Below are 13831 nucleotides of genomic sequence, written 5' to 3' on the forward strand. Positions count from 1 at the left end.
AAGTTGCCTACAGATGTTTGAATGAGTAATCGGTGGACTGGTTTCACGTTGGCACTGTCAAATCAGGCAGTGAGCAAAGGCTCCCTGTGCAAATTCACCTGTTAAGAGAGACTGTGATAACTACAACACTACAGCCTGCCTTTTACTACCATGACTACTACTACTACTCGGAGGAATTAGTGGGACTCTCAGTAAGAAGATTCTGGTCTGTTCAAGCATCTTAAACAGCAGTGGCACTAGATACATGACCAAATCTCCAAGCTTTCTCATTCAGGGAGAGAATGTTGTTCCCTCGCTCACCAAAACAAATCTCTGTTGTGATTTCACTAATTGCTCTGACCTCTAATACCTGATTAACAGAATAAAGTGATTTGCACACCAACTGGAGCTTTTCTCTACCTGTCTTTGCAAGGTCTTTGTTCTCTTCTGGCTCTGATTAACATGTCATTAGGTTGAAAGCCTCAACATTCTGCAATGTAATATGTTTACAGTAAGATATGCAGGTGTGTGTAGCTGTCCTGGGTTCACTGAATGTCTGCGCTAAACAAAACCAGCTATCCTCTCCTGTAATGATCTCTTTCCTGTATGGCTGACGGAGCATGTTAGTCTGTTGCCCTGTACTCGGGCCTCCTGTCTTTTAGAATCTTGATGAGTAGCTAATAAGACCCCAGCAACCCCGTGGGACCCCCAGCCTATGAAACCTTTCAGCACCATGGCCTGAGGTATGCCCAGTCAAATGCTCAAGTAATGAAAGGGATCTGAATAAAGCTGGGAGAGATCAAAGCAAACGTCCTCCTGTAATATTTGGAAGGTAAATAGAAAAGTCAAACATTACATTCCTTTAGCTTTTAAGATTGTGTCTGTCTGTCAGCTTAACTCTGACATTACTACCAGGAATACAGGGGGGGAGTAACTAACCCAGTAACCCAACCTAACCAGCTGTTTAACATTACAAAAGCATTACAATATACCATGAATGCCATTATGTTCTATGAGTGATGTTGGCATTGATAGTAAGGAGGCTTTGTTACTACTATGCAGAATTTATTTTGGAGTATTATCCATGTGAATCAAGTGCCCAGTGCTGAAGTTCTTCTCATGGCCACATGGGTTTGACAGCAAATGCAAATCAGTCCCAGTAGATCCCCGTGCCCGAGAAAAGTAACTGGAAACAATGTTGACCAGCTGGTGCCTACGGTGGCTACATCTTTTATATAATCTGACCACTTAGTGAGCAAATCATATGGAAAGTTGAAATCTACCTACCAAGGAATCCTTGCTATTGTAATCTAAACATTAAATTATCTTCAAACAATATGTGTTTTGCAATTAAATTTAATTTATATAGTGCAACTTCAAAACAGCCCTAACGACAGCCTTCTTTAACCCTCTGGGAGACCTAGCGCCATTTCTCATCCACAGCGTTTTTTAATATTAGGCCATTTTCACTGTGTTGAATAGAATATAGCCAAACCTTCCAACCCTTTTTTTTTCTTTAGAATTGCCGTCTCCGTTTACTCGATTAGCTTAAGGTGGCTAAGCTAAAAACCGACATCCACATGAGGCGCTAGAGCCATAAATCGCCCCATTGAAACCCATTATAAACGCTATTTTTCACTGCAGGATTTATACCATAAGCATCTCGGCGATGGCTTAAGTTTCATTTCCGTTTTGGAGAAGGGGCCTTAGAGTTGTAATTTTTTTATTTGTCCACCGGGTGGCGCCCTTGCTCCACATTTGACCCCGGGCTGGAAAACAGCGGGCTGCTTAGACAGACCTGCGGGAAATGAAGCCTCATTTCCGGCGTGCAGCAGCGGCTTCGCCCGCTGATCGGACCATTTTTGGTCCCCTAGGACCATTTGAGGGTGCATTTTTTTTTTTAGTCAACAGGAAATGACGTATTTGTTGTCACGTGGTATCGGACGTGTGTGCTGGAAAAAGGAGTCCCTGGTGATCGTGCCCCGGTCATCGTCGCGACGTACCCCGGGAAGATGTACTTATTTCGGCCTAGAGGAGGAGCATTTGCCGCCTGGAGACCATTTTCTGGTCCTGAAAAAAAAAAGGCGATCGAAATGACTGTTGGTGCCAATCTTTAGTCCATCTAAAGGCCTAATTATAATAACAATTGAATATTACCTCAAATGTTTTTTTTGGAAAATATTCAAGTTTTATGTTTTTTGGGGCAAAAAAAGCAGTGCGCTCATGTGACGAAACCGGGATATAAAGGGTTAAAATCCGCGAAATGTAATTAAAACTTGACATGAATATTTCAAGGAGAAGTAGGTCTAAAAGATTGGCTAATTTAAAGTGGAATAAAATATTAATGTATCATCTTTTTATAGCACTTTTTATGGCGTGGTCGATTTTTGGCTCTAGGACCTCATAAGGGGTATTTATTGTAGGTCTCTCCAAGACCCTACAATATTAGACAGAGCACCCCAGTGAGTCAAGGATGATGGAGATGAAGACATCCAGCAGAATCAGGCAAAGGGAGGGCAGCCACATACTGCAACTGGTTGGAGGTAGAGAGGAAAAGGAACAAAATAGCAGAGATCAAACTTGCAATACTGCAATGCTGTGGGGGCATATGCTACAGTTGTAGTCTTTTTCTGACTGTTGTGTTTGTAAGAGAATAGTAGAATTGTCACAATGCATGTCTCATACTGATCCTGGTTCCAGACAGCTTTGATATCTGTATTACAGATTTAACCAGCAGAATGGGAATTCATTATATTCTGACTTACTGGCTGGCATTATTCCCACTATAGGGTCCTGTGTGATGGCTTGCCCAGGCTTTTCCAACTCTTGGCAGGCAGCAGCCTCATTTTGTTTCCCCCATATTCCCAGAGGCTAGTCATTTTCTTACATAGACTCCCAGGTTTGATTTTATGAAATATAAACAATCTGCGAGTACAACATTTAAAAAGAAAATATATATATATACCGCCACATCTGCAGGTAGAATTAAATAAAGAGCCTAACAGCAGGAGATTCCAACTCTAAATTGGGAACTGTGATCTTCAAAAGGGTGGCATGGTTTCCAAAATCCTTGGTCTACTACAACAAACCTGTGCTGAAGATGTTGTCCAGAGGATATCCCTGAACCAAAGAACCCCCAGCTCTTTCCTGTCATTGATGCATCTCCTGCTGACACTTCAGACTGGCATCAAAATTAAGAGTTCTTCCATCCCATCCTCTACCTCTCCAACACATTTCAAAAATTCACCCTAGGCTTTGTGTAATCCTTCTAACAGCCAGGTAGGCATGTGCAAAAATAACTGTGGAGAAGAAAGGATGACGTATTATTTATTATATCAATACTGATTTCACTACACAAAAACAAAGACAGTAAGTAATAACGAAAGTGAAGTTAGAAATTTTACCGTAAATGTAGCATGAATGTGGCAGAAAAACATAACATTAATTAATCATTTAAGATCTTCTTTGTGTTCAGAGACTGTTACAGAGGTTTCATTACCCCTCTCACAGAACGAAGACATTAAACAGCACAAAGACATCACCCTGTCCCGCGGTGGACTCGGGAAAAATCTTACATGAACTCCCAGATACAGCAGACGCTGACATAAGGGCCTTTCTATGACTGATCCACTAGATGGCGCTCTGAATGCAGGGGAACACCTGGCTGTGACTGCTAAAGCTAACCACTGGGTGTTGCTGATGCACTGCTTCTACTTCGGTTTCATTTCATTTCTGTCATGCACTCTGGTTTTCTCTACAGCATCGAACATCTGCTTCACACAAACTGATGTTTTGCTGGACACGGAGAACAAAGAGTCACACGTGAAGAATTTGAAGCTGCACACATTTCACAGTAAAGATTTTTTTTTAATAAATTACTGACTTTTGAAAAATACATGGTCCTCCAGGTCTTTAGTAAGAGCCTTATAGTCATCCAGTCTCACCTGTAGTTGATTCAATGACATGATTCAGTAAAACTGGGGCAGCAGAGCTGCAATTCAGTCTAATTTGATGGCAAAAACATCGGCAACAGCAGTGAGTGTTTATTCTAGTCACCACCAATAGAGTGAGTAAAGACGCTGAATTCCTCTGTTCTGTTAAAAGATAAGATTTGTAGTCCAGGGTCTCTGTGAGCAATGTATAAGATTTTACTGGTCAGTTCCCAGTTGTGTTTCGTTGTTCAGCCGTGTGGCTGAACTGAAGCTCTGCAAAAGAGCTGTTGAAGCTGATCTAGAGATGAGATGATAGTACAGGAGGCCGAGCTGGAGGTGTCAAGATTTTTATTGGGAGTGACCAAAATTCCAAAAGCAACCCTAAGATACACACACTTTGACACTTTTGCAGGCGACGATTCATCTAAGGAAAGAGTGTTAAAAATTCCATCTATCAAAAATCATCCAAATCAAAGAGATACTGTAAGACAGTCACAGTAATATCCCATGTTTAATAAATACACACTTGAGAAGTTCTGGCCCATTTATTGACAGTAATTTGAGTCAGTACCATGGCAGTAAAAACATTATAATTGAATCAGTCGCTTATCATGGATTCATGAAAGCTAAAGAAAGGAAGTATTTACATGCAGGTGGAGCATGAAAAAGTCACCTTGTTTATGATTCTGTAACACTCTGAAGTATTGTGACATGCAGAGGATAGAGATATTAAGCTGGAGCAATGAGGTTCCTGTCATGCACGCACACAGACACAGACAGCCTCATAAAAGTATCGGTAGTACATATTATACTTATACATATTTTTACCTTAAAAAGGCTAATATATGGTTCTGAATGTAAGCGTAGTGATTTTATTGACTGGTGGGAGGTAAATGTGTGCTTTGGCAGTTAGTTGAAAAGAAATTAGGAGTAATTTTTCAATAGCTCAAAAGTTCTTAAAGGTTAAATAGCTTTAAATGGTAAAAACAAATTACTGGCATTTTATTTATAGGTTAAACTCAAATTTTATGAAAACAGAAAGCAAAACTGTTTCATCTTATCACCATGTTTGTTGGACATAGAAAAAATTCTTGTAGGAAAAGATGTCATTGAAATTATAGACGCAGTGGTACAAAGCTGGGGCGATTCTAGGACCAGAGCTTTGGGGGTGCTGAGCACCCAGAGAGCTGCTCAGCCAGGCAAGATAAACTTTACTCATCACGATGAGACGTCTTCCCTGTCTCTGTCAGTCCCTGCATCCTTAAATATCTCCAGTTGTCCCGAGTTTCCTCTGACTGTCTACTTGGTAACCTGTTCCTCCCTGTCCTCGTCATCTGTTGTCTTCGTCTCTGTTATCAGTCATCATAACTTTACCCTCTCTGTGCAAATCTGGACGTTTCTTTATTAAATCATAAGATTCTTAAATTCATCAAGTCTCTCTGTGCCTGGGTCCTCGTCACAAAACATGACATCACTGTTTTGTATATTTTAACACAATTTAATCCCACATTTGTGAAAGAAAAACACCTTTTTTTTGAAAAGTCTGTAACAAAACCATCAAATCTGATAAAGGTTATTTAAATGCTGCAAAAGAAGAATGGATTGGAATAAAAAAAATATATATCCTAACCTTAATTACTGGGGAGAATAATGAGTGATGCTCATAGTGAGTAAAAAGTAAACTGAGTGCATTTTTTGGACAGAAATTCACTTTTAATGTGTATGTGTAATATAATAGATACATTAAAAATACACTCTGAAAATAGGAGAGTCCAATAAAATTATAAACATGGAGGCAACTTTGCCTATGGTACAATGTATACAATGTATGAAAAGATCTTTACTCAGATGCTACTATGGCTCTGGAGGGTTTTTTCCTTTATTTTAACCTGTGTCGCCTCACCTTGAAGTTGACAAATCTGTCCATCACTTTTTGGTGGTCAACTCTCTCAAACATCTCTTTCTCAACTGACATCACCAGTGTTGGGCAAGTTACTGTGAAAAAGTAATTAATTATAGTTACTTGTTACTTCTTCAAAACAGTAACTGTTACAGGAAAAATGATTCTATGTTTCTTTACCTTCTTTTAAATGTACAAAGATGCCTTTTGTCTGCCCTTTGCCTATGGTTAGATTAGTTTAGAATTATCTTTTTAGACTTTCTCAGCAAAGACATACTGTTTTGGGACATATTGTTTTAGATTGTTTTATCTCTCACAGCCTTCTCCCAGCTCTCTGCTGACGAGACTAGCGCCACATATGGAGTTGTTTATTTTATTTGTTTTGTATTTTCTTATCCTGTTCTCACTGTCTTTCCTATAAAAATTACCAAGCCACTGTGCATGGTGTGAGTTGTTCTTAGCAGCTCACCCGTGTACACGTTTGATAAAGAAAGTAACTTTGTCTCATTGTGTCTTTATTTCTCCTGGGTCTTTTACAGAGTTTTCCCCCAACATTTCTTGGTCCTTCGAGCCGGATCACCTCCATCGTGTCCCATCTCCGTGACCAGTCCACGTTGCTCGCCTGTCGACAGCTCACATACTAGGTGTGTGATAAAAGACCAAGAGCGTTAAATTCGAGTCTTGGCCAACGTTCTTAGAAAGCGACCCACGGTGGTGGGGCCCGATCGAGGTGGACCAGACCCGGCGACACTGACCAGGTAGATACAGACACACTGACACAATCTTGCGTAAAAGCGCATTTTGAATTCAGGGAATTTAAAATAGCGGAAGTAGCTCGTCGACTGGTAGCTTTGGAAGCTCGTCGACTGGTAGCGTAGCTCGTCGACTGGTAGCTCTGGGAGCTCGTCGACTGGTAGCTTTGGAGCTCTGGGTAGCTCCCCCAGCTGGGTCTAGACTGGGTCTAGGGAGTAAGTAGCTCTGGGAGCTCCCCTTATTATAAGGGTTCCGGTCGCGCGCGTCGAAGCTGTGAATGTGAATGTGTGTGTGTGTATTGTTTTAATTAATGGAGCAAGCTGAATTTTCACGGTCCAATAAGAGACTGAGCTGCTCCTACTGTGTTTTTCTTTTACTGCTATTCACTGACGTGCTGGTGAGTTGAGAGAACGGTCGAGTTCCGTCTCGTAAAGTTCACACCGCTTTTGGAAATAGTCCGAAAGTAGAAGGGCGTGTGAGCAACCACTCTCGTCTCTAATACCAGCGAAGGTGATAGCAGCTGTATTGTGTATATATTACTTAAACAAAAAATAAGTAAATACATAAATAAGATGGGTAATCACGCAAGTGAAATTAAAACTCACTCCTGCTGACGAGCAGTGGTGAGAAAAGAAAAGTCCAGACGCCGGACAAAAACAGTGTCTGTAAACTGAGAGATTTAAGAAAACAAAATATAAACAGTCAGAAGAACAGAACTCAACTGCCAGTTTAGTAAAACCAGAAGACGAGACACTGTGCAGTTCCCACAATCCTTTTAGTAAACCATCACTCACTCCTGCAGCCGCATCTGCAGCAACACCCATATCAGGAAGAACTTAATAATCCCTTATTAAGTGAAAACTAGAGATCACAGTAGTTTGAAGTAGTTTAAAAGGGTTGAAAACAGACCCCACTGAGTAGATATAAATATAAAAAGTACGAAATAAAGATGAACAAAGGGAAAATTACAGTAGAAATTATCTTTAGAGTATTTGAAATTAATAATAGCAAGGATAACAACCTGTAAAGTGATATTAACAATGAAACACAGTTGGCATGATGACCATGCCCAGCATGTATAAAATGAATATAAAGCAAATAATTCACACGAAAATATTTTAATAAAATAAATAAGGTATATTAAGGCTGTGTCACTGTTCAGCCAAGGACAGTGTGTGAAAAGGTAACTGTCTCCACCTTGGGAAAAGGATGATTCTGCAGGTCATCTGAAGCCCTTGATGGATACAAAATAAAATATAAATAATATATTATAATAGAACTGCCTGGTCCGCCATGCAACAGAGAGAACAAATGTGACCGCAGATTGGATGAATTCTAAATTATCTGTTTGCTGAATAAGATGATCCTAACTAACAAATTGGCTCAGGAGTAGTATAGTGGTACACACTGATAAAATATTATAATATGCTATTGCTGTTATATAAGACAAAGAGGATAATATTAACAATGACATAATATTAATATGAAGAGGCACCTTAATCGGTTATGATGTGAGGTGGATAATTGTTAAGCAGTAGTCTGCATCAAGCTTAAGGTTTGCTGAAACTCAGTGTAATGACATGTGAGATGAAGACAATACGGAGAATAACTAAACTAATGAAGTGCATAGAGGCACTTAACCAGTTTGAAACCTATCATCCTAGAATGACACATTGCTGAGATAGAGCACACCTATAATAACAACCAATAAGCAAAACCCTGTAGACAACAGCTACAACTACAGGATTGAGAAGCTGAATTAAATATGTAGACACTGCTAAGCTGATGAGCATGTTCCACATTTTCTTTTCTTTTTATTTATTTGTTTCTTTTAGAGCAGAAGCTGCTGTAACACACCCAAAGAAAGACTCTAGGTCTGACCAACCGTCTCAGTCGTGGGCAAAAAGATGTCAGTCAATAAAATTCTAAAAGATAATTTATTGAAAAAAAAATATATATATATATATCAAGAGATAAAAGATAAAACAGTCCAGTGTCCCACTTAAGAATTGTATAAAAACACACAGTCCCAAGGCCAGAGCCAGCTATGCCACACAGCCAAGTTGCACTCCACATGTTGCCTTTAACAGGGTTAGAAGTTGTCCTTGGAGACCCACCACCCTGCAAGCATATAGTCAGTGGTCACTCAAGCCTCTGCAACTCTGCTGCCTTTAGGCTGTGGCATATAATAGGCCCTGGACTGCACAGAGAGACAAAACGACACACTTAATATAAAATTCATAGCGCAAAACCAATCCATCCCAATCATATCTGATTTCATCACATTACATACCTGCACAGAGAGACAAAACAAAACAGCAGTGGTTGTAGTGTGGGCTATAAGTAGACCAGTGTATCAGTGCAATCAAGTACACCTGCCTCTAATTAGTCCAACCCCATTCCAGCCATTGGCTCACCAAAAATGTGACAACCACAAAACCACTCCCAACCCAGTGCAACTTCACACAATAATATGGAGCTGAATTAACACAGGCACATTAGTCTACCATGTTACAAGCTGCATGCTATTTTAAGCCAACATATGCAGACTTCTGCCTTGTTCGGGTGGCAGCATTTTTCTTTTTCTTTTGTGTCCTGACACGTTTATGTTTTTTGTTTTTGTTTGATTATTTTGTTGGTTTTGGAAACGAAATTAAACGAACTTGTGACAATACTTGAGAATCACAGTGACACATAGTGATTAGGCATATGATTGAAAAATGCCTAGGTTTAGAGCTGTGAGCTATGAGCTGTGAGCAATGCAAAGTTAAATATATATATGTATAAATGGGAAACAACCCTAACTTGAAAGTTTGAAATGTGTGAGATCCATGAATTGTTTGAAAAACTAGAAATTATTCAAAACTGCCTTAAGTGAAAATGTAGTGTTGCATCTATTCTCCCAAACCAAGACAAACAAAAAAGGAGAAGAAGCATTCTGTAACTTAGAAATGAGGCTGACTGTTGACAATAGACTAAAACACTAATCCACAGGTGGCTATCAGGAACAGAGAGGCGTGCAAAGTCACAAACACCAAGGCTGCAGACAGCCACGCAGAAACAGCAGATAACATAGAGACAACGCCTGCTAGAACCATGGAGAGGAAGGTCACTTCCCACGAGATTGTAGGAGTAGAGGACAAATTAGTTGTAAAGTCAGCTTCAGGCCACACAACTGTACAACAATTAACTGCCCTTTTAGAACTAGTACACACAGCAAGTGGCCGCAGGTGCTTTATTAAATGCATATATGACCCGTTGTGTCCAGTAAATTTGCTAGGTAGAGACGCTCTGACAAAACTTAAGATAGCAGTCATGCCATTCTTTTCTGGTATTACACCTGAGTGCCAGAAACCGACCGAGTATCACAACATTCTGAGATTTAAACAAACTCCAGGCCCAGATCCACCTTATGATCAGCAAGTGTGGAAGCTAGGAGAACAGCATTTGACTTTACAGCACAGGCCGAAATTGTGTAGGTTACGCAGTAACCACAGATAGTAAAATAATAGAAGCAAAACCATTTTCTTCTTCATGTTCTGCACAGAGCGCTGAGCTGATAGCTGTGATACGCGAAAGCTAAATACACAAAGACAAACTAATAAACATACATACAGACAGCCAGTATGTTTTCTCTGCTGTGCATCATTTCGCAAAGCTCTGGCAAAACAGAGGAATGATTACATCAACCGGTAAACCAGTCCAGCATGCAAGCCTCTTACAACGCCTGCTGACTGTAATAGATTTACCACAACAACTCGCATTGTGTAAATGTGCAGCACACAAAACTGATGGCTCTTTTATTACTACAGGCAACAATTTTGCTGACAGAGCCGCAAAACAGGCGGCACAAAAAACAAACATGACATTGATGGCAGTAAACACACATCAGATTCCACTGGATGTGTTGCAAAGTGAACAAAAAGCAGCGAGCACAGCAGAGCAGGCAAAATGGCTAAAACACGGTGCAGTTCTGACAAACGATTTAATGATGTGTTATGGCAAGCCAGTGTTGCCAAAATCGCTCCACAAAATGGCGGCATTAGTGACTCATGGCTGTACGCATTTGTCAACGGGGGGACTGACCAGTATTGTCAACTCTCATTTCTACACTGTAAATTCTACACTGTAAATTTTGAAACCTCAGCAAAACAATTTGTCAGAACGTGCATGACGTGTCAAAAATATAATGCTCAGGGTAACCTGCGACCACAAAGAGGCCGTTTTCCAACTCCGCCTCATCCTTTTCACACAATTCATATGGATTTTATTGAGCTAAATGAATGCCAAGGGTAAAAATACGCCCTAGTGGTTATAGACGTGTTCTCAAAGTGGCCGGAAATCTATCCAGTGAAAAGGGCAGATGCAATTTCAGTAGCAAAGTGCCTGTGCAATCACTTCATACCCACATATGGCATCCCAGCTTTGATACGATCAGACAACGGCACTCATTTTGTAAATGATGTCATCACTAAGGTCTCTGAAGCACTCGGTTTCAGCATAAAACACCACTGTGCTTATCACCCTCAGAGCGCAGGCCTTGTAGAGAGAACTAACGGCACTATAAAACAAAGGCTCAGGAAATGCATGGCAGAAACAGGAAGGCCGTGGCCTGAATGTTTGGGTTTAGTGAAAATGTGGATGCGCTTAACACAAGGCTCCCATAAACTAACTCCATTTGAAATCATTCATGGCAGGCCGTTTCCACTGCCTATTACCAGTCAACCAATAGACAAAGCAATCAGAGAAAACACATTAGCAGAGTGGATGTCTAAGCTGTTAGAAAACAAAGAGATCGTTGTACATAATCAACAACCTGATGATGTTTCTCCAGTGTCTTGCAGACTAAAGCCCGGTGACTGGGTTCTGATCAAGGTGCTCCAAAGGAGAAACTGGAGCACACCCAGGTGGGAGGGGCCATACCAAGTCCTCCTCACTACACCGACCGCTTGCAAAATTGCGGAACGACCATCCTGGGTCCATCAGAGTCACTGCAGGCGAGTCAGTGAAGCCATCTAAACACAGCTGACGGCAGGCTTGCCTACTTGTTGTGATCTCGCCCGGTGGAGGGGTCAGCTTTCCTGGCCGGGGGGTCTACTCGCGACAGGAGGGTGTGTTCCGTCGTCATGAGGTGGTGGCTCTTATCAACTGCAGCGGCCCTGACCATGGCCGGGCTCCTCACCTTTGCTTCCATGAGGGACAACAAGTCACGCTATATGGAGAAAAGGCAGACACTGTATGACAAAGGAAAGTACACCAAGTTTCCCCATGGATACGCCACTAACTTCTGGTGGCAGTTTATGAACACTACAGCTCACTTGAATAACAAAACTGACTGCTATGCATGTACCCATATGCCCCTATCCTCACAGACGTCTGGCCTGTGGCCGTACAGCATACCTGAAGATCGCAGTTGGTGTCTGTTGGGCCTGGCAACACATCCAGGCTACGGTACTCTTTGGTCCAAAGCCAACTACAGCATCCCAGCAAAAGCAACCTGGAGGTCATCATCACTCACAAATGTGAACTGTTCCGGACAGACCTACCTACTGACCTGGCCCCAAGTCTCAGACCCACTGCCTGATGTAATTCTACTGAACAAACTGAACGCATCACAACTGCCAGTATGTGTGATGAACAATGGCTCGCGGGCAGTGGGGGAGCTGCCTACTCACCTATGTAAGTCCATATACACTTTCTGCCCACCAAGGAACGAGAGGAAGTGTATGGCCTGTTCAATCAACGCCACCTGTGCCAGTAACACGACGCTGATGGGCCTAAACTGTCGCTCTGACTACAGCTACCGAATGCCACTACAAACAAAGACTCAGTACCAGACAGGATGTGCACGGACGGCACCCAGCAGCAGAGGAACCAGAGTTTTGGCTGACTGGTACTTCCTATGTGGCAACAAGGCTTATCTGTCACTCCCTGAAGGTTGGGGAGGTCTGTGCGCCCTGGTGGAATTATCAGATCACGTCTTCTTCATGCAAAGTGTTGCACATCACCCAAGCAGCCGGCAGAGACGTGAAGTGGACATCGCCTCCCCCAATTCTTTCGGCATTACCGTGGACACTGGAGTGCCGGGAGAGTTTCGCATCTGGGGAGGAGGAGTGAAATTCTTACAGAGCTTGATCCCCGGCATTGGAGTTGCCGAGGTGCGGGATCATGTGGAAATCAACCGATATGCTCTGCTACGACACATCAACTTGACTAAGACCCTGGGAACTGCCTTAGCAGGAGAACAGCAGGCCATCAGAACGATGGTGCTGCAGAACAGACTGACACTAGACCTGCTAACAGCATCACAAGGAGGAGTTTGCAAGCTGATCGGGGAAACATGTTGCACTTTTATCCCTGATGGATACGAAACTGGAGGAGACATTTATGAAGCTTTGCAGAATTTGACCGCTCTGCAAAAATATGTCACTGACCACACACCTGGAGCAGCTACAGCACAAAGCTGGCTTGACTGGCTGTTCAGCGGTTCATGGCTGGCTGCTGTAGCAAAGCCATTTTTCCTTCTAGGTCTCATCATGATAGCACTGCTCATATTAGTGTTGTGTGTGTTGCCATGCCTAAGAGTAATGATTTCAAAGATGATAACAACTACAATGACTGCTTACATTGCCGTGCCTCAAGAAGAACAACATCCCGTTGCAATTCTGTTAGAAGAGAACTTGTACTAGCTGCTAATAAATGACGTGGTGATTAAAAATGACTTGTCAAGTGATCATGCACTGATTAAAACATTAGTAGGTTATGCAAGTTTTCATGCTTTTATTTTTTTTTAAGTCTTGACTTTTAAACATAAAGTTTTTCATTTTAAATATAAAGTTTTCATGCTATTATTTTTTGAAGTCTTCAGTTTTAAACATAAAGTTTTCATTTTAAATATGAAGTTTTCATTATTTTACATATAAAGTTTTCAATTTAAGGTTTGCATCATTTTAAATATAAGGTTTTCATCCTTGTATTTTTTGAAGTTTTCATTTTAGTTTTCATCCTTTTATTTTTTGTAGTTTTAGTTTTATTATTTTCTCTTGTTTATTCCACTTGTTATTTCATTTACTATGATTTTCATTTACTATGTTTTTCTTTTTATTTTGTTTTATTCTTTAGACCAAATGACTGCCATTTCTGCTATGATGACATTTTGAAGATTTTGGAAATTAAAAATTGCCTAACATACTTAATAAATGATTTTCATAGACAATTGTTGTATACATTTAAAATAAGTTAAACAGGGGGGAATGTTACAGGAAAA

General features: G+C 41.1%; 1 protein-coding gene across 1 annotated transcript; it reads left to right on the top strand.

Moving 5' to 3' along the window:
• The first annotated feature begins 6484 nt into the window (after positions 1-6484).
• LOC146620665 (uncharacterized) lies at positions 6485-13253 on the top strand. Its single transcript, XM_085367776.1, has 2 exons — positions 6485-6569; positions 11399-13253. Exon 2 carries the CDS (start codon positions 11691-11693, stop codon positions 13251-13253), a length of 1563 nt encoding a protein of 520 aa, XP_085223902.1. The 5' UTR covers positions 6485-6569; positions 11399-11690.
• Positions 13254-13831: the final 578 nt, after the last annotated feature.

This window comes from Diplotaxodon limnothrissa, linkage group LG12 (genome assembly GCF_057381915.1).
Source record: "Diplotaxodon limnothrissa isolate DT_005_m linkage group LG12, D_limnothrissa_male_GT1.1, whole genome shotgun sequence".
Lineage (NCBI taxonomy): Eukaryota > Metazoa > Chordata > Actinopteri > Cichliformes > Cichlidae > Diplotaxodon > Diplotaxodon limnothrissa.